At 47.1% G+C, this 19,664-nt stretch overlaps 2 protein-coding genes across 6 annotated transcripts in view; one reads left to right on the top strand and one right to left on the bottom strand.

Annotated features, from left to right (window-relative positions):
* Positions 1-16,352, bottom strand: part of ARSK (arylsulfatase family member K) — a 61,534-nt gene extending 45,182 nt beyond the window's left edge. For all 4 annotated transcript variants that reach the window (XM_074952860.1, XM_074952859.1, XM_074952861.1 and 1 more), the window contains exons 1-3: positions 15,907-16,352; positions 5,344-5,473; positions 635-794 (exon numbers count right to left, since the gene is read on the bottom strand). In XM_074952860.1, the coding sequence (XP_074808961.1) occupies positions 635-794; positions 5,344-5,473; positions 15,907-16,083 (467 nt within the window). In that variant the 5' untranslated portion in view covers positions 16,084-16,352. The remainder of the gene's footprint in view (positions 1-634; positions 795-5,343; positions 5,474-15,906) is intronic.
* Positions 16,127-19,664, top strand: part of SKIC3 (SKI3 subunit of superkiller complex) — an 80,693-nt gene continuing 77,155 nt past the window's right edge. The window contains exons 1-2 of one of the 2 annotated variants that reach the window (XM_074952857.1): positions 16,127-16,436; positions 18,915-19,012. In XM_074952857.1, coding sequence (XP_074808958.1) covers positions 16,415-16,436; positions 18,915-19,012 — 120 coding nt within the window. In that variant the 5' untranslated portion in view covers positions 16,127-16,414. Of the gene's footprint in view, positions 16,437-16,471; positions 16,578-18,914; positions 19,013-19,664 lie in introns of those variants that run through there. The other variant, XM_074952858.1, reaches the window with a different exon arrangement.

The raw sequence follows: 19,664 nt of genomic DNA, 5'->3' as shown, positions 1-19,664 counted from the left end.
ACTGGTCCCTGGTTTACCAAGTAAAGCTATGAAAACTGTAATTAGTGCTCTGTACTAAATAATGTATTTTATTTTAATTTACCATAACAAAATGAAATTGACCTACACAAAGAACTGAAATAAAGTTGAGTTTGCCAATTAAAATGAATAAATACATTGCACAAAATTCAGCTGAACATGTTTAGGATTTATGGATGAATTCTGGTGAGAATCACAATGAAATCAAATTATTTTGGGCTAGCTACACTGCAATCTTCTTATGAAGTTGTTTTAAAAAAATATTATTAAAAATTTAGTTTTATCCAGATTGTATCCAAATGGACAAATCAGAGATGTATAAATTGAGATTTCTAAGTATAATTATTTGCACCTATGACAGACATAAAGGTCATTCGGTGCCCTTATACCCTTACTTGAGTCAATGTGACTCTTCATGGGAGTAACTGTATGCCCGGGCCTAACATTTTGCAGGACTGGACCCTTCATACATTTCTAACAGAATTTCTTTAAAAAAAATCAACGTGACCTTTTAATTGAAAACCATAAGCCATGGTCAATCTGTTGTTCCATGATCTATTCACATTTAATCACATTTATGGATGCCATACCAGAGAGGAATATATCCATTGCCTACCTCACTGAGTGATGTCCCGAAGTATAATCTAGTTTCCCATATTTCTGAGTGTGGTAGCCATGCTTTTGCATCACGTCCATCCATGTTGTATAATTTGGATCTAAACCTTTGAAGTTATTCCAAGATTCTGTTAAATGAGTGAAGAGGCCACTCCACATAGCTGAAAAAAGCAAGTCAGAAACAAATGCTTGTCAATGCATTTATAGAACAATAATTAAGGCTGTCAAGTGATTAATCACACAATTTATTGTGCTATAAAACAATAATAGACTAACATTTATTTAAATATTTTTTGATGTTTTCTACATTTTCAAATACATTGATTACAATTATAAAGTGAGCACTGCTCTGTGTTGCATTTATTTTTATTACAAATATTTGCACTGTACAAACGAAACAAAGGAAATAGTATTTTTCAATTCACCTCATACAAGTACTGCAGTGCAATCTCTTTATCGTGAAAGTTGAACTTACAAATTTAGAATTATGTACAAAAAAACCCTGCACTCAAAAACAAAACAATGTAAAATTTTAGAGCCTACAAGTTCACTCAGTCCTATTTCTTGTTCAGCCAATCACTCAGATAAAAAAGTTTGTTTACATTTACGGGAGATAATGCTACCCGCTTCTGATTTACGTCACCTGAAAGTGAAAACAGGCATCCGCATGGCACTTTTGTAGCCGACATTGCAAGGTATTTACGTGCCAGATATGCAAAACATTTGTATGTCCCTTCATTCTGATGACACTTGTTAAGAAAATAATGCGTTAATAAAATTTGTGATTGAACTCCTTGGGGGAGAATTGTATTACTCCTGCTCTGTTTTACCCGCATTCTGCCATATATTTCATGTTATAGCAGTCTTGGACGATGACCCAGCACATGTTGTTTGTTTTAAGAACACTTTCACTGCAGATTTGACAAAATGCAAAGAAGGTACCAATGTGAGATTTCTAAAGATTGCTACAGCACTTGACCCAAGGTTTAAGAATCTGAAGTGCCTTCCAAAAACTGAGCGGGACGAGGTGTACAGCATGCTTTCAGAAGGTGGATAGAAAGCTGGCTAGATCATAGGGCTCAACGGCCAGTGATCAATGGCTTCATGTCTAGTTGGCAGCTGGTATCAAGCGGAGTGTCCCAAGGGTCGGTCCTGGGGCCGGTTTTGTTCAATATCTTCATTAATGATCTAGAGGATGGTATGGATTGCATCCTCAGCAAGTTTGCAGATGACACTAAACTGGGAGTAGTAGTAGATACGCTGGAGGGTAGGGATAGGATATAGAGGGACCTAGACAAATTAGAGGATTGGGCCAAAAGAAATCTGATGAGGTTCAACAAGGACAAGTGCAGAGTCCTGCACTTAGGACGGAAGAATTCCAGGCACTGCTACAGACTAGGGACTGAGTGGCTAGGCAGCAGTTCTGCAGAAAAGGACCTAGGGGTTACAGTGGACGAGAAGCTGGATATGAGTCAACAGTGTGCCCTTGTTGCCAAGAAGGCTAACGGCATTTTGAGCTGTATTAGGAGCATTGCCAGCAGATCAAGGGATGTGATCATTCCCCTCTATTCGGCATTGGTGAGGCCTCATCTGGAGTATTGTGTCCAGTTTTGGGCCCCACACTACAAGAAAGATGTGGAAAAATTGGAAAGAGTCCAGTGGAGGGCAACAAAAATGATTAGGTGGAGACTTATGAGGAGAAGCTGAGGGAACTGGGATTAGTTAGTCTGCAGAAGAGAAGAATGAGGGGGGATTAGATATCTGCTTTCAACTACCTGAAAAGGGGTTCCAAACAGGATGGATCTAGACTGTTCTCAGTGATACCACATGATAAAACAAGGAGTAATGGTCTCAAGTTGCAGTGGGGAGGTTTAGGTTGGATATTAGGAAAAACTTTTTCTCTAGGAGAGTGGTGAAGCAGTGGAATGGATTCCCTATGGAGGTGGTGGAATCTCCTTCCTTAGAGATTTTTAAGGTCAGGCTTGACAAAGCCCTGGCTGGGATGATTTAGTTGGGGATTGGTTCTGCTTTGAGGAGGGGGTTGGATGATCTCCCGAGGTCCCTTCCAACCCCGATATTCTATGATTCTAAGTCTTAAAAGAGCAACACTCCAATGTGAAAACTACAGAACCCAAACCATAAAAAAAGAAAATCAACCTTCTGTTGGTGGTATCTGACTCAGATGATGAAAATGAACATACGTCAGTCCACACTGCTTTGGATCGACATCAAGCAGAACCCATCATCAGCATGGACACGTTCTCTGGAATGGTGGTTAAAGCATGAAGGGGGTTACGAACCTTTAGTGCATCTGGCATGTAAATATCTTGTGATCCTGGCTACACAAGAAGTGGGCAGCATTATCTCTTGCAAATGTAAACAAACTTGTTTGTCTGAGTGATTGGCTGAACAAGAGGTAGCATGGAGTGGACTTGTAGGCTCTAAAGTTTTACATTGTTTTATTTTTGAGTGCAGTTATTTTTTGTACATAATTCTACATTTGTAAGTTCACCTTTCATGACAAAAAGATTGCACTATAGTACTTGTATGAGGTGAATTGAAAAATATCTTTTGTTTATCATTTTTACAATGCAAATATTTGTAATAAAGATAATAATATAAAGTGTGCACTGTACACTTCGGATTCTGTTTTGTCATTAAAATCAATATATTTGAAAACGTAGAAAAACATCCAAAAATATTTAATAAATTTCAATTGGTATTCTATTATTCAACAGTGTGATTAAAACTGCGATTAATCACAATTAATTTTTTGAGTTAATCGTGTAAGTTAACTGCGATTAATGGACAGCCCTATAATAGTATTAATACTTTGTACTTTTATAACAGGTTCCATGGCATCCTCTATCCAAAGATCTCAACACACATTAATTAAGATATGCAGTCCCTCTGGGTCATGTAGAAATGTTGTTATCCTCATTGCACAGATAAGGAAACTGAAATCCAGAGAGGTAAAATTATTTGTTTAAATTCACACAGTAGGTCAATAATAGAGAAGAGAGTAGAATCCAGGTCTCCTGACTCTTAGCTACATGATCTAATAATTATTTTTTAATTTGCATTGTGCCACTGCCTAGGAGCCCCAGTCATGGGCCAAGGTCCCACTATGCTAAGCATGGCACAATCATGAAACTTAGTTTCTTCTCCTAGAAAAGAAACATTTTTGTTGATTGTAAAAATAATATGCCTTACTTAGAAAGGCCCCAAAACAGCAAAGGACTTAAACGTGTTAAATTTCAAGTGTGAGTTGGTCCCTTGACTTCAGTGGTTTTTTCATAAGTTTAACGTTAAGCATGTTGACCATCAGGACATGGCTAACCCGTACTGTGGGTCCCCAGACATCACCCCTCACAGATTTGGTATCGTGGTGCCTTAGCTCTCTGGCTATGGCATGCTCAAGCCCTACTTTTTCTGTCAGAACCCAAAACAGAAAAGAAAACAGATCTCAGAATCAGGGTCATCCATGGGATCTTCAGGAGGACCCTTGCTCTCCTGCTCTGAACAGCTAGTCCCTTTCTGTTAGTTTTCCTGGACCTAGCTGTTCCATCCACCAAAGGGTTCATCCAGGTAGCAAGTTTCCCTAAACTCTCAGCTTGAACCAGGCTTTCCTGGTCAGCCCTGAATTGGATTAGTTCTTCTCCTTTTAGCTCTCCTTTCCATGCCTGATATTGGCTGCACTGGGTGCGGGTGTAACAGCAGCATCAACTGAGTCCACAGGCTCTCTTAACCCTCTCATCATTGTTAGTGAAGAACCAGTCAGTTTTCCTTTGCTGCCAGTATGGGGCCTCTGTGCCCCATCATATATACATATAAGTGCTTTTCTGAATCAGGGGCATAATCTACAATGTGTTAGGTTTCAGTGTGAATACTTCGGGGAGATGAATGAATCAGTTCCTCTCAGAGCTACTGTTTCAGTCCCTCTGTGGACTCACACAGACATCACTACATTGGTTACACTTAGTTCATATGTGAAAGGTTTCCTCCACAACAATAAGGGCTAGAAACTTCTTAAAATGAAAACTTGGATTCTGAAGCACAACTATTATCAAATGGTGTATAATATGGCAAATTTTGTAGTCATAGAATTTCACAATACAGAGGGCTCTGATTATAACTGGTTGAAACAACAGAAAAAGTTTAAAGAACACTATCATATTTAGGTAATAACTACTGAAAATACAAGATATTTGAGAATAACTGGTTAGACGAGCTGATGTCTCAAGGCAAAGTTAAAGGCCATCCATCAGTTTCAGTCAGTTGTTAGCATTTCATATGTGTTCTAGGCAGTAGGAAAGGTAGAAAGTATCTCTGTGCTGGGAAGTCCCAGCCCAGCCCTGAATGCAGCCACAGATCAACATCGCAGAGGACAAACAAGTCCATTGGAATCCTTAAAGGTTTTCAGAAGTACTGAACCTGAGTGAAGTTTGCAATGGCTTGGGGACTGAGAAGTTGGAAGAGAAGAATGCGGTTGGGAGGAAGAAGAATGGGAGGCAGACAAGGGGCGGGGGGGGGGGAAAGAGAAATGGATAAAACCTCAGAAAAAGTTTGGATAATTTCAAATAAGCGTTTAAAAATGGGGGCTTATTCAGCTCATGCCTTGTGAGGTTTGTCCATCACTAATGAACATTTAAACCGGCTCTCCCCTGGTACTTACTATTTCCCTTAATAAGATTTTTAATATGGTCTTACCTGCACGAGAAGGACAACATATTGGAGAATTGGTGTAGGCATTGAGAAACACAGTGCCGTATCTTTTCATGAGATTTATAAAAGGTAGGATCACGGTCTGATTTCCTGGATAAAATGTCAACCTTCCATCCTGCAATCGAACAGAAGGTACTTAAAAACATTAAAATTGACAATGGTAACATTTTCTTTAATAATCAGAAATAAAATATTATGAAAATGACCCAAAGCTACAGTACATGGTAAATTTACCATTCTAGGAATTACTGAAACAAACTTCATCCACGTTTTGGTTGTCCAAGAGTTGTACTTAGTTTTGATCTTGTAAACTGTGCAAAGAATAAAATCCTCGTGCAAACTACATAGGATAATAATACTCAGCACTTATAAAGAGTCATTAAATCTGGCACCTTCCAAAAATGAATTATCCTGGAAAACTCTGAAACATGATTCACCGATTACCACCCTGGTGTCTAATCTTCTTGTTTGGCAAGATGACTAAGAAGCCACCTTCTACAACATCTGAGCCATCTCTACCAATAACCTAGCACCCTTCATCTCAAAACATGTTTCAGATTTATAAAATGGCATAGAAACACTGCTGGTCACACTGGTAAATGATCTCTTTGAGCCATGAATAGTGGGCAAACATCTCTGCTGTTTGATCTGTCAGCATCATTTGACACTGGCCATGAGGTGCTGCTGACTTGCTTAAGACACCTGGTACAGGTGGTTGGAGTCAATGGAGCTGTCTTCAATCCTTCTTCGCAGACATATCTCAGCGTGTCATGGTGGGCAGAACCTTTAGGAGAACTGCATGGTTCAATCCTATTCCCACCTTATTTCAACATATATACTAAGCTCCTAGGGGAGAAGTGAGATACCCTGAAGTTCAGTACTTGAGCATGCAGACAATACCCAAGTCTACAGCTCTTTCAAATCAAACATAGAAAGCACCATCTCTCAGTTGCCTGGTGCCTGAATGAGACAAGCACCAAGATGAAGAACAGTTGGCTAAAACTAAACTGGGGTTAAAAATAAGTTTTGTTCTTCGAGTGCTTGCTTATATCGATTCCAATTAGGTGTACACGCGTGCCGCATGCATGGCTGTCAGAAAGTTTTTCCCCTAGCAGCATCTGGCAGGTCGGCTGGGGAGACCCCTGGAGTGGCGCCTCCATGGTGCTCAATATATGACCCTGCTGACCCCTCAGTACCTTCTTACTGCCCATGACGGTCATTGAAACTGTGGCATCTTGCTCTACAAGTTCTCCAAGTTTCCCTAGCTTTTGTAGATAGTTGTTGTTTGCTTTTGTTGGTAGTTCTTTGTTTTTGTTATAGTTAGTGGTAGCAGGGTTGGGGAGTTTACTGGGGGGATTTACTGGGTTGGGGTTTTTTCTTTGGGGCTGTCATGCCCTAGTCCCCGGGATTCAAGCCTTGCAGGTCCTGCTCCAAGTCCATGCCAACAGGCGACCCCCCCCATGACTCTTGTCTAAAGTGTCTGGGGGAGGCTCACCAAGCTGAGAAGTGGAAGATCTGCAAGGGATTTCGTCCTTGAACTAAGAAGGAGCGTGACTTTCGCCTGAGGCAGCTCTTTATGGAGGAGACCCTTAGACCCCAGCCTCCTTCGACATGGCAAGACCCGGCACCAAGTTCTTCGGTGCGCTGCGCCCCAGCAGTGGTAGTGGAAGCGGCGCTGCGGATGCACTCTGGCCGAGACCTGCGGCACCACCGCTCCCTCGCACCAAAGCCGGCAACATCGACCTGGCACTGCTCCCACTTTCCGACACTGGAAGCCGGAGATGGGTGGCTCTCCTTCACAGAGACCCACCCCCCTGGAACCGGCCACAGTGGTGCGTCCCGGAGGGGAGCACCCAGGAGTGAAGGTCGTAGATGTGACACTGTCAATTTCGGCCCCGCTGGGGGAACCATTGAGTCTGGAGCCACTGGACTCCCCAACCCTCAGTGTTGTGGAAGTCCAGCTGCCTTTCACTCTGGAGACCTTTGTGGCTGCAAGGTATCTCATCGCCATGACAGCACCAGAGTCTCCTCTGCTCCACGCCAAGCCTCTGATGCCTCAGAGGATGGCACCGTCTCGAGGCAAGCCGGCGTTGATCTGATCGACGGCACTGTCGGGCGAGCCTCGGCACCGCTCCCAGTCCTGGAACCGCTCATAGTGCTGGCACTGCTCCCCATCGTGGAGCTGTTCTGGATTGCACTGGCGTTCCCAATCGCTGGTCGATGTTGCGGAGCAGGTCCCGGACCCGGCACCGATCCCGGTGCCGTTCACCGTCTTGGTGCAGCTCCAGGCCACAGTATTGCTCCAGGTCCTGTACCGCTCCAGGTCCCGGTACCGCTCCAGGTCCCGGGACTGCTCCCCAGCCTTGCGGCACAGCTCTCCTTCTCCTCGATGCCGCTTACCAGCGCAGATCCGCTCGGCCCCGCCCTGGCCCTTGAGATCCGGATCTCGTTCCTCAGGTTTGGAGACGGGGTCGCAGTTTTCGGAATGGGACTACTGCTGGTTGGACCGTGGCCGCCCTGATGTGGGGGCAGGACCATGGCAGGGGCCCACCCAGTGGCAGTTCTGGACCCTGGTGGGCATACCACCAGGCCCAAGGTACGCAGTCTGGATCTTCCTGGTTGGCCACCTCTGAACCACAGGTGCCAGAAGCCTCAACCAGTCAGCCCACTCCTGGGGGTGTGGAGGAGACGTCGTGCCCCCTCCCCATCTTGGGATCCCCTCTGACTCTGGTTCCCGAGCCTGGACCTGTGGTCGGCGACGCAGGGCATCGGGGCCCCCGTGGAACAGAGGGGTCAGGACGACCCTCTCCTCCCCTTAGCCTCTTAGTCCTCCTCCCCGACGAGGCTGTGGCAGGCACCTCAATCTCTGGGCCGCACCCCATAGACATCTGTGCCCATCAGGACCTCCTGCGCAAGGTGGCATGCAACATGAATCTGCAAGCCGAGGAGGTAGTGGAATCAAGGGACCGGTAGTGAACATTTTGGCCCCGGAAGGTCCATCGAGGGTGGCCCTGCCCCTCATCAAGACCATCCAAAACCATCTGGCAGATCCCGGCCTCCATTCCCCCTATGGCAGAGGGGGTTGAATGTAAATACTTTGTACCCTCGAAGGGGTATGACTATCTGTTCATGCACCCGCAGCCCTGCTCGCTGGCGGTTGCGGCTGTGAATGAGAAGGGGAGGCACGGGCAGCAGGCTCCAGCGCCCAAGTTGAAGGACACCAAGCGGCTGGACTTGTTTGGCCACAAGGTGTACTCCATGGGTGGGCTCTAGCTCAGGATTGCCAATCAATACGCACTCCTGAGCTGCTACAACTTTAACTCCTGGAACTCCATGTTGAAGTTCAAGGAGCTTATGCCTCCTGAATCCAGGGAGGAGACTGGGGGCCTTGTTGACGAGAGCAAGATGGTGGCATGGACCTCTTTACAGGCCTCACTGGACGCTGCAGACTCGACCGAGCGTACCTTGTCCTCGGGGATTGCCATGAGGTGCACTTCCTGGCTGCAAGCCTCTTGCCTGCCTCCTGAGGTTCAGCAGATGCTGCAGGACCTGCCCTTTGACGAGGAGGGCCTGTTCGCGGAGTGGACTGACTCTAGGATGCATAGCCTTAGGGACTTGAGGGCAACCATGAAGTCCCTGGGTATGCACACCCCAGCAACCCAGCAGAAGCACTTCAAGCTCCAGCAGCCGCAACAGTGCTCCTACCCCCCTCGGACGAGGTAGGACTTTTACAGGAGGCAGGGGTGGAATGGCACAAGGAAGCCCTCCAACACCTGGTCTGGGCAAGGTCAGGGCCTGACCAAACCATCGTCGGGTTCCAAGCAGGCCTTTAGAAGGGACGCCTGAGGACAGCGTACCAGACTTACCCCCGGATCCTTCCCCACCCTTTTTGAATCGTTTATCCCACTTTCACCATGCATGGTCCCAAATAACCTCAGACTGCTGGGTCCTTTGAATGGTGGAAGCGGGATACTCTCTCCAATTCTGCTCCTACCCATCCTCCCACCCCCCTTCCCTGTCCCTCTTCAGGGACCCCTCTCACGAGCAACTCCTTATCAGGAGGTTCAGGTGCTCCTCGCCTTGCGGGCGGCAGAGGAGGTTCTGTGGGAACTAAGGGGCAAGGGATTCTACTCCCAATAGTTCCTAATCCCCAAGGCCAAAGCGGGCCTCTGGCCCATTCTGGACCTGCATGGGCTCAACAAATTCATGGTAAAGTTGAAGTTCCGCATGGTCTCCCTGGGCACCATTGTCCCTTCTCTGGATCCTGGAGACTGGTATGCTGCCCTCAACATGAAGGATGCATACTTCCACACAGTGATTCATCCAGCACATAGGCGTTTCCTGTGCTTCGTGGTCAACTGTGAACATTATCAGTTTATGGCCCTTCCATTCGGCCTTTCCACAGCCCCCTGAGTGTCCACCAAGTGTATGTCGGTTGTGGCTGCCTTCTTCTGTTGACAGCAGGTGCAAGTGTAACCCTACCTCGACAACTGGTTGCTTCAGGGCCGCAGTCCCACCTCCACCTGGTCAGCTTTAAATTGGAACGGCTGGCTCTCCTCCTCAACGTAGCAAAGTCGACGCTAGAACTGACTCAAAGGATCGAATTCATCGGGGCGGTGCTGGACACCGTACAGGTGCGGGTCCTCTTCCTGGACTCCCGTTTCCAAGCTATCACAGGCATCATTTGAGGCCTTCAGCGATTCCTGACCTCGACAGCAAGGGGATGCCTGAGTCCCCTCGGCCACATGGCTTCATGTACACATTCCACTAGGGCCCAGGCCTTGTCAGCAGTGTTCCTAGCCCAGGTACTGATCCAAGAAATCTGCAGGGCAGTGACTTGGTCCTCGGTGCATACCTTCACCTTGCACTACGCCATTGTCCGGCACGCCAGCAATGACATGGCTTTCGGTTGAACGGTGCTACAGTCAACATTCCTTAACTCCAACCCCACTGCCTAGGTAAGGCTTGGGAGTCACTTAATTGGAATGGATATGAGCAAACACTTGAAGAAGAAAAAATGGCTACTCACCTTTGTAACTGTTGTTCTTCGAGATGTGTTGCTCATATCCATTCCAAACCCGCCCCCCTTCCCCTCTGTCGGAGTAGCCAGCAAGAAGGAACTGAGAGGGCGCCAGGTCAGCAGGATCATATATTGAGTGCCATGGAGGTGCCACTCCAGGGGGCTCCCCAGCCTGACGGGACCCCTGCCCTATCCACCTCCCTCCCCTGACTGCCCCCAGAACCGGGCAGGAGAGTCTCGTGGGCCACCGTAGTGGGTGCCCACCCCGCCCCTAAGAGCCAGAGGGACCTGCCAGGGGCAAGGTGGGGAGTCCCAGAGGTGCTTACCTGGGGCGGCTCCCAGGAAGCATCTGGCAGGTCCCTCTGGCTCCCAGGGGCGGGGTAGCGTAGCTGGGGGAGCGGCCGCTCCCGCCACTGATCACATCAAAAGTGGCGCCTTAGGCATCGACTCCGTGGGTGCTCCGGGGCTGGAGCACACCCACGAGGAAAATTTGGTGTCTGCAGAGCACCCACCAGCACCTCCCCGCCCGGCCCCAACTCACCTCTGCTCCGCCTCCTCCCCTGAACGTGCCGCCCCGCTCTGCTTCTCCGCACCCCCCCGCTTCCCGCGAATCAGCTGTTCAGGCGGTGGCTTCCTGCTCAGGCCCAGGGAGGCGGAGGTGAGCTGGGGCAGAGAGCGGTTCCCCTGCATGCTCCCCGGGTTACCAGCTGCGGTGCCGCGCCCCCTCCCGCCCCAGCTCACCTCTGCTCCGCCTCCCTGGGCCTGAGCGCGAAGCCGCTGCTTGCTTCTCAGCCCTCCCAGGCTTCCCATGTGAACAGCTGATTCACGGGAAATGGGGGGCGGGGGGCGGCAGGGGGCGGAGAAGCAGAGCGGGGTGGTGCATTCAGGGGAGGAGGCGGAGTGGAGGCGAGGTGAGCTGGGGCCTGGCAGGGAGCTGCTCGTGGGTGCTCTGCACCCACCAAATTTTCCCTGTGGATGCTCCAGCCCTGGAGCACCCACGGAGTTGGTGCATAAGGCGCCACTTTTGGCCGGTTGTTAAGTTTAGAAGTCCTTTTAGAACCGGTTGTCCCTCATGGGACAACCGGTTCTAAAAGGGCTTCTAAATTTAACAACCGGTTCCAGCAAACCCGTGCGAACCGGCTCCAGCTCACACTGTGTGTGGCCATAACCCTAACCGATTCCCCACATCTGCCCATCCACTGTATGGGAAGGGGAGTAGCAGCCCCACTTGCAGCTCTCTCACTTTTACTGCAACTTGCAATGGTGCCCACAACAGTATCCTGCAATGTTTAAATGGCCCATTTTATCCATTTCTTTAACAACTTTTATCAATAATATTTGTTTATTTATATCTTAAAACCAAACCTCCCTCCTTTCCCAAAAGAAAACTTCAAATGACTTAAATCCCACTAACTGTGCACATAGCTAGTGTAGGTATCCACCTGTTCCTTTCACTGTCGTGCTTATATTCTCTACTCTCAGGGTGTTTTGATGTAGCTTGTCCTAAATTATATTGTAAACTCTTCGGTGAAAGGGCTGTCTTTCACCATATGGTCCTGCCCTGCAAACACTTACACACATGTAACTTCAAGCATGAGAGTAGTCCTATTGAATTCATGGGAGCGAAGTTACTCATGTATTTATGTTTGTACAGCACTAATCACAATAAGGCCCCGATCCTTATTTGGGCAATGCTGTAGCATACCAAAAAATAGTAAGTTAGTGCACAGTGGTTCTTAATGGATAGTTTTCTAGAATTCAGAACTACTATGTGAAAATAATTACTCAGTGAAATACTATCTCATAAACAGAGAAATAACATGGTAAATTGAACTTCCACTCTTTTTTCCTATTCAAGCATAACCTTAGTAATTTACATCTATGGATGTGTGTCATGTGACAATGGTAAGGAATCAAGGCAAAGTTCTTTTTTCTAACATTGCACAAGGAACTTTTTTAGAAAAGGGAACCACTATCATCATCCTTAAAGCTCTCACTTTGCTTCACTGTGGAATTTCAACCTAAAATGTCCTTCAGACTCTGCCTGGCTTCCTACACCAGATATCAATAAACAGTACCCATAACTTCTCACAGTGCACAAAGATTTAGTTTTTAGATAGGATTTGATCCTGGCTTCATTTGAATAGTTAGTCACAAGCATTTGCAAGACCAGGGCCCTAGACTCTCTGACATTTCACCTTTAAAAGAATAAGCTGTGTAAAATGGATAGAGACAATTCTCTAGCATCTGAGTCAGTGATGGCCGAAGAAAAAGCATGTACAGTATAGAGAAATAAGAGTTACAGTGACATAACTGTGAGAATGTAAGATCTGTAGATACTCAGTTTTGAAAGAATCTTTAATTTGTTAAAAATAATTGCTTAACATTATGATTACATTTATACTTCACATTGTATTTTACAATTTGCTATACTTAGACAGGAGGGCAAACATACACAAAAACAGAATCATAACTTCTTTTTCTGCCTTTGGCCTTACAATAGAGATCCACAAAAACATTTTACTCAGCTGAAAGAATATTGTGTTTTTCATGCTACACTGTTTCTGTGCCTTCAAAGATATGTGGTCAAATTCTGATTTCAGTTATACTGGTATAACTTCATTGGAGATGGTTTCACTGTCTTATATAGTCCCCTCAGGGAAAAAGAAATCTGGGACTAAACAGGCAACAAGCACAATAATTTTTTATATTATTATTATTATTATTATTTCTATAACCGTAACACTTATGAGCCCTAGTCATGGAGCAGGACCCTACTGAGTTAGATAATGTACAAATACAGAACAAAAAGGCAGTCCCTGCTTCAAAGACAAGAGAAAATAAATGGATACAGACAAGACAGAGTACAATGAAACAATGTTGGTCAGCATGACAGGTCATAATCTCAGGACACCAGCATTGCTGTCAAGTTTTTCGTGGGCATCACAGAAAAAAGGGAGGGTTTTGAAGGAGAAAAACTTATTTGTTTTGCGGACATTTAAAGGGATCGCCTCCTAAGCAAGAGGGAGCAGCATGGAAGGGAGCACGGAGAGGGGACTTGTTTAAAAATGTAATAAGGCTTGCATCATGGGCCAATCAGAAGTGGGAGTTGACATCTAGATAGCAAATGAGAGATATAATGGGGATAGACCATGAAGGGCCTTGAAAGTGAAAACAAGTGTTTTATGCTTGGTGCGATAATGTGGGAGTCAGTGAAGGGATGCAAAGAAAGGGATGATATAGAATCAGAGAGTTTAAGTCTAGAAGAGACTACCAGACCACCTAATGTGACCTCCTGTATATCACAGGCCACCAAGACCACCCTCCAAACACATACTAAACCCAACAACTGAAATTAGATCAAAGTATTACAGCCCACAGGAGATGAGACTATTATGTGTCACAGGGAGTGAATAGGAGGGACCAAGATGCACCAGTGCCTGTGGCCCCCATGATGACAGGGAAATGATTAAGTGGAAAATACCCAGATAATCCCGGCAAAGCGACAAGAAAGGAAAATGATTTTTACAGAAGAGTTCTAAATGAATATGAACAGGGTAAGGTTTACACACTCCTCAAAAAACAAATTCTTGCCTAGTCCTTTGATTAACATTAAATAAAGAACCTGAGGAAAATTACAAAATAAAATTAAATAAATAAAATTCGAAGTGAGAAAATAAAAATGTGAATTTAGATTATGCAAACTTTCTTATACAAAATAATCAAGTTATGACTGCAATGCAGTTTTAATGAACTGCAAAGATTTGTTTGCTCCCCAAAAAAGCTGCCATCTACCATAAATAAGAAAGGATATTTATTTATGAAGTAAATAAAGATTAAATGAAATAAAGTTTTAAAGATGATAAATAATTAATTCAAGGGTCTGATTGCACCCATTCTATCTACCTGTATTGTTAGATCACATTCACCCAGAGGTGAAAGCAAGCTGGTACAGTCCAGTATGGTGTACCGGTAAGAGCCAATACACAGCCGACCGTACCAGCAGGGGGCAGCTTCCCAGGGGCCTGGCAATTTAAAAGGGCCCTGGGCTCCCAGCAGTGATTTAAAGGGCCCAGAATCATCCTTGGGCCCTTTAAATCATGGCTGGAACTCGGGTAGCGGTGATGGCAGCAGCTGGGAGGCTCAGGCCCTTTAAATCGCTGCCGGGTTGCGCTGAAGGGCTGGCTGGGGGAGTCTGGCCCCGGCCCCGGCCCCAACCCCAACCCTTTTGCCCACGGCCCCGCCCCTTCCAGTTGAGCCACCCCCCCCACCTTGCTCAGGACCCCAGCTGCCCTGCGTACCGGTAAGTCCCTTAAGTTACTTTCACCCCTGCATTCATCACTGTAGCATCAGTTCCCGGATGGTGCTTGACCCCCGCTCCACCCTAGGACCCCCCCCTCCACCAAGCCCCCACTCCGCCTCTGTCCTGCCTCCTCTCCCACAACTCTTTCTGCCCCCGCTCCTCCCCCCCAGCACCTCCTGAACAGCTGATCATAGTGGGGGGAGCTGATCGGTGGGGCTGCCGTGGGTGCTCCAGCCCCAGAGCACCCATGCAGTTGGTGCCTATGTCTGTGGCCATTGTGGACACAGGGGGCATTTACAAAAAATGTTCATCAGCTTTATCACCACTTTAGCTGAACTGACGGACATATAGTGTAGATAAGCTTCTGGTACTTTTACCACATTAGTTAAAGCTGATGAAAGCACAGTGATAAAAACAGGCTTGGGCCCAGTACCATGATTCCCTCCAGTTCAGCTGAACCTGTGTTTAAATTGGTTGGAATAATTCTATCAATTTCCCCATGGTGGACAATACCTGAATTTCTTATAATTTCTAAAGGCTATACAGCCCAAGAATCTCTGATTGCTCCCTACAGTTTCCTATTGGTAGGAGTGTTCTTCTCTTTTCAACATAGGTCAAATACATTGTTTTTACATTTCTGTTTTGCAGTGTTCACTGCTACTGTTACATCATGACCAGGGTTACCATAACTGATAACAGAAATCAGTTACACATAATTTGATTATTTTTAACTGATTAAAATAACAGGTTTCTTTTTAAAAGTGTGATCTTGAGAAAAAATCTGACTCTTTCTTTAAGCTCAAAAATACAAAGTCTTTCAGTTAATTGCAACCCTGTCTTTATGGTCCCAAGAAGAAGTGATGATGCAGCTGGACAGCTCTTGGGGTATTAACATATCCTCTTTTTTACTGGGATTGTGGTCCTTGCTTGGACAAGGTGGTTTCACAAGCCCTGACTGTGACCCATTAACAGTTCCCAAATAAATTTCAGAATGTGAAATGCCATTTCAGCATGAGACGAAGACGATTTGACACCAAGGCACACACTGCCTTGGGTCACATTGCACAAGCGTCTCTAAAGTGCAGAGGGCACCCCAAACTCATCAGACTCTACAGAAGCTGGCAACACCATGTTAATATTTGGTGCTACCTGTTTTATACCTGCTCAGGCTCTTTCCCTGTGAGCAGAGGCCTGGAGAAGCAGGAGGCTCTGGTGGGATACTTACAAAGGCATCGCACATCACCATCACCACGTTGCGCGCTCTCTGGCTGCTGCCCGCGCCGAGGTGTCCCCAAGCCGCAGGACGCGCCTCCGCACCTTCCCAGCGGGTGGAAGCCAGCAGCAGCAGCACCAGAGCCGCCAGCACCACCGTCCGGGCCCGTTCTCCGCACCGCCCCCTCATCCTCTCTCCTCGCCCAGGGCCAGGTCCCCGGGCACACGGTCCCTCACACAGCCGCAGGGCGAGCGGCGCTCCCCGGCAGCCAGGCTGTAGCCACTGAGGGAGGACTGGGCCTAGAGCCAGCCCTGCCCACCCCAGCGCTTTGACAGGGCCCGGCGACAGGCCGGCCCCTGCCGGAGGCCTGAGAGCAAGACCCCGTGACTCTGCCCGCAGCAGACCAAACTACGGCGCCCATCAGGCCCCGCCGAAGCGGGCCACGACGAACTACACCTCCCATCATGCCTCGGAGGTTAGGCAGTGAGGGAGATGGGGGGGATGAACTACGACTCCCATCATGCCACAGGAGTGGGAGGATGGTAAGATAGCCGCGTGCTGGGCCGCGTCAAGGGCCCTCCTGCGGAAAGGGTAGTAACCGAGTCAGTGCGCCTGCGCGGCCGAGCCGGTGGCCGGGGCACGGGGAGTTAGCGGCTGGTAATTGAGGCAGAAGGTGGAGGCAGGTGAAGTGCTCAGGGCGAGCGGGCGTAGGGGGCGGGGTCGCTGGCGGCCCCTGAGGGACTTTGCTGGCCCCCCGCGGGCGGCGCGGCGGCGGCTCTGCGCGAGGCTTGCGTGGGCCCAGCGCTCCCCAGCGAAGCCGGGGCGGTCGGGGTCCGTGGGTGGAAGGGGACCCCTGTGCCCGGGGAGGGTGCCGGGGCCGGTGCGCGTTGCCGAGTGGGAGGCCTGGGGCCCCGTGGGCGGCAGCTGCTGGCGAAGTGGAGTAACAGGGCAGTCCCGCTGGCTGCCGTGGCAGAGGAGAAGAAAGGTCCCCGCTCTGGGCAGGGAAGGCGAAATAGCCCGAAGAGCGGCGGCGCGCGGGGGGGGGGCTAGCGCTAGATCCACAAAGGGACGGGGGGAGCGTACACTGCAAACCCCCCCCCCCCCCCGCTGTAGCCTGGCCAGAGCCCAGAGCTACAGCCGTGATGGGCTGACGCCACAGCGCTGAAAATAGCAGTGCAGATGTTCCGGCTTGCCCAAGCAGGGATGTCTACACACTGCTATTTTTACCGCCGTAGCTCGGGCCCTGCAAGCCTGAATCTGTACAGTGGGTTCTGAGACTTGCTGCCACGGGAGTTGTCCCCCCCCCCCCCCCCCGTAAAGACATACACAGGCTTATAGTCAGTGTTGCAACACCTGGTATTTAGGCACTCTGCTGCCAAGTGGGATCTTTAGCCCTGAGTTAGGTGCCCAGGCTCCCTATACCATGCATGGGGTGAGTTAGACTCCAAAGAAAGGGATTTACAAATACCAGTATGCTGAGCAGGGAGCTGTCCAATCTGGCAGTAGGAAATGCCAAGGAGAAGTGTGGGGGCTAACCCTCATCTCTCAAAGTGAGTTAGCCAGGTCAGCCCTTTTCATGAAAAACTGGAGATCTTTCTCCCCCCGCCCCCTCTATTGTTGCCAGTAGCCTGGTGATCAGGTTACTGACCTGGGACATGGGAGATCTGTTTTAAAATCTCTGCTCAGAAGCAGGGACTTGAACATAGTTCACCCATATCCAGGGAGTAACCACCAGACTATAGAGTCATTATCTTTCCAGTCTCACTGGTCTGTGACCGTGCTAGATAATAAATAAATAAATAAATAAATAGTAATATATGACTTCTATTCAGTTTTTCATAGTGGACCCTTGCTCCCCAGTATAGTGTTTCTTTTCTACTCATTCAGACATAGATCCTTTTGCACTGGGGTATCCCCTTCCTGCCACTCTCCCCATCCTGGCAATGATGATAATTGCATCCGAATCATGTACGGTTTCTAACGCATGTGTTAGAGTGAATGTAAATAATGTGTGCATCAGACTGATGTGTGTGTACAATATACTTAAATATACATGTATGTGCTTTAAATGATACTATGTGTAAACTTCAAAATATATTGTTAACTTTATTGTTTATGTTTCCATTTTTTTACAAAAACAAACTTGAATATTTCCTTCATTCCTGCACACATCCCTTCCAAACTTATGAAGTGTTCTTTCCCACATTAGGAAGTGGAATTTGAAGTTGCTCAGTTTGGTCTTGGTAGAATGGTATGGCCAAAAAGTGTTGGGAAAATCTTTAAAATGTGAATGACAGAGAAACATGTAAACCTCCATATTACTCGTTTCAGAGTAGCAGCCATGTTAGTCTGTATTCGCAAAAAGAAAAGGAAAACTAGTGGCACCTTGGAGACTAACCAATTTATTTGAGCATAAGTTTTCGTGAGCTACAGCTCACTTCATCGGATGCATCCGATGAAGTGAGCTGTAGCTCACGGAAGCATCCGATGAAGTGAGCTGTAGCTCACGAAAGCTTATGCTCAAATAAATTGGTTAGTCTCCAAGGTGCCACTAGTACTCCTTTTTTTCTCCATATTACTGAAACCCCTTATTTAATGTGCCCCAACTGTCAAGAAAAATTCTACTCTGGGATGAGAAGCACCTTTTAGTATTTCAAGGTGATGGCTCAGATCCAGCACAGCATTTAAGGATGTGTATACATCTGAGTACATGATTGGTCCCAATAACTTCAGTGGGACTACTCACATACTAAAAATGATGCATGTGCTTGGGATTGGGGTTTAGAGATGTACTATCACATATACATTTTTTATTTGTGTACTGCTTTTTTGTCTGTACTGGATTGATAACTATTTGAGGCAGGGATTTTGTCTTATACTTGTACAGCAGCGAACATAGTGTTAACATTTGCTAAAATGTTTTCTCTGTGTATGATAATGCAATATAAGTCGAATGCTTTGAACAGTATTTGATATAAATGTCTTTTCTTAAAACTAATTTTCTGTCCTTTTGACTTTAGCAGTAATAATGTCAAATAAGGAGGTGAAGGCAGCACTGAAAAGTGCCAGAGATGCAATAAGAAATAAAGAATACAAAGAAGCCTTAAAACATTGCAAGGTAATTAATTCTTCCACTTGTATAAACATTAATTGTGTGTACATATAAAAAACCCTACTATTTTCTGTCCACTGGAATTGTACTCTATACTTTCTGCAGTAATGTATATACTAAGTAATGAACACATCTTGGCAGTGTTCATAGTGAATGTTTTGCTGTGGGGTAATCACTAAAATCCTTGTGGATGGATCAGTCTTCTTTTCTTGAATGAAGGTGAAGTTCACCCGAGTCAGACAAATGCCACCCTTTCAGTTCACACACTGGATCTTATTGCTAGATGGTAGATATTGTGGGTTGGTGTGATGTTGATTTCATTAGTTGCCCATGTTAGCTTGTCCAGAAAAGGAGAACAGTTTTCTGTTGCATGTGCTTAAATGCGAAGCAGAGGGTACAGTAACTCCTCACTTAAAGTCGTCCCAGTTAACATTGTTTCGTTGTTATGTTGCTGCTCTGATAGAGAACATGCTCGTTTAAAGTTGCACAATGTTCGGTTATAACACCCTCCACCCCCCCGCGCCTCCCACCTGCCAGCAGGCCCCACGGATCAGTGCCTCCCCACTCACTTCTGTGCCTCCTGCCCACCGCAATCAGCTGTTTCGCAGCATGCAGGGAGGTGAGGAGGGAGGACATGGCATGCTTGGGGGAGGGAGCG

The sequence above is a fragment of the Natator depressus genome, chromosome 5 (assembly GCF_965152275.1).
Source record: "Natator depressus isolate rNatDep1 chromosome 5, rNatDep2.hap1, whole genome shotgun sequence".
NCBI classification, from domain to species: domain Eukaryota; kingdom Metazoa; phylum Chordata; order Testudines; family Cheloniidae; genus Natator; species Natator depressus.
Note: the sequence above shows the minus strand (reverse complement) of the source record. Positions and strands in the feature narration are given on the sequence as shown.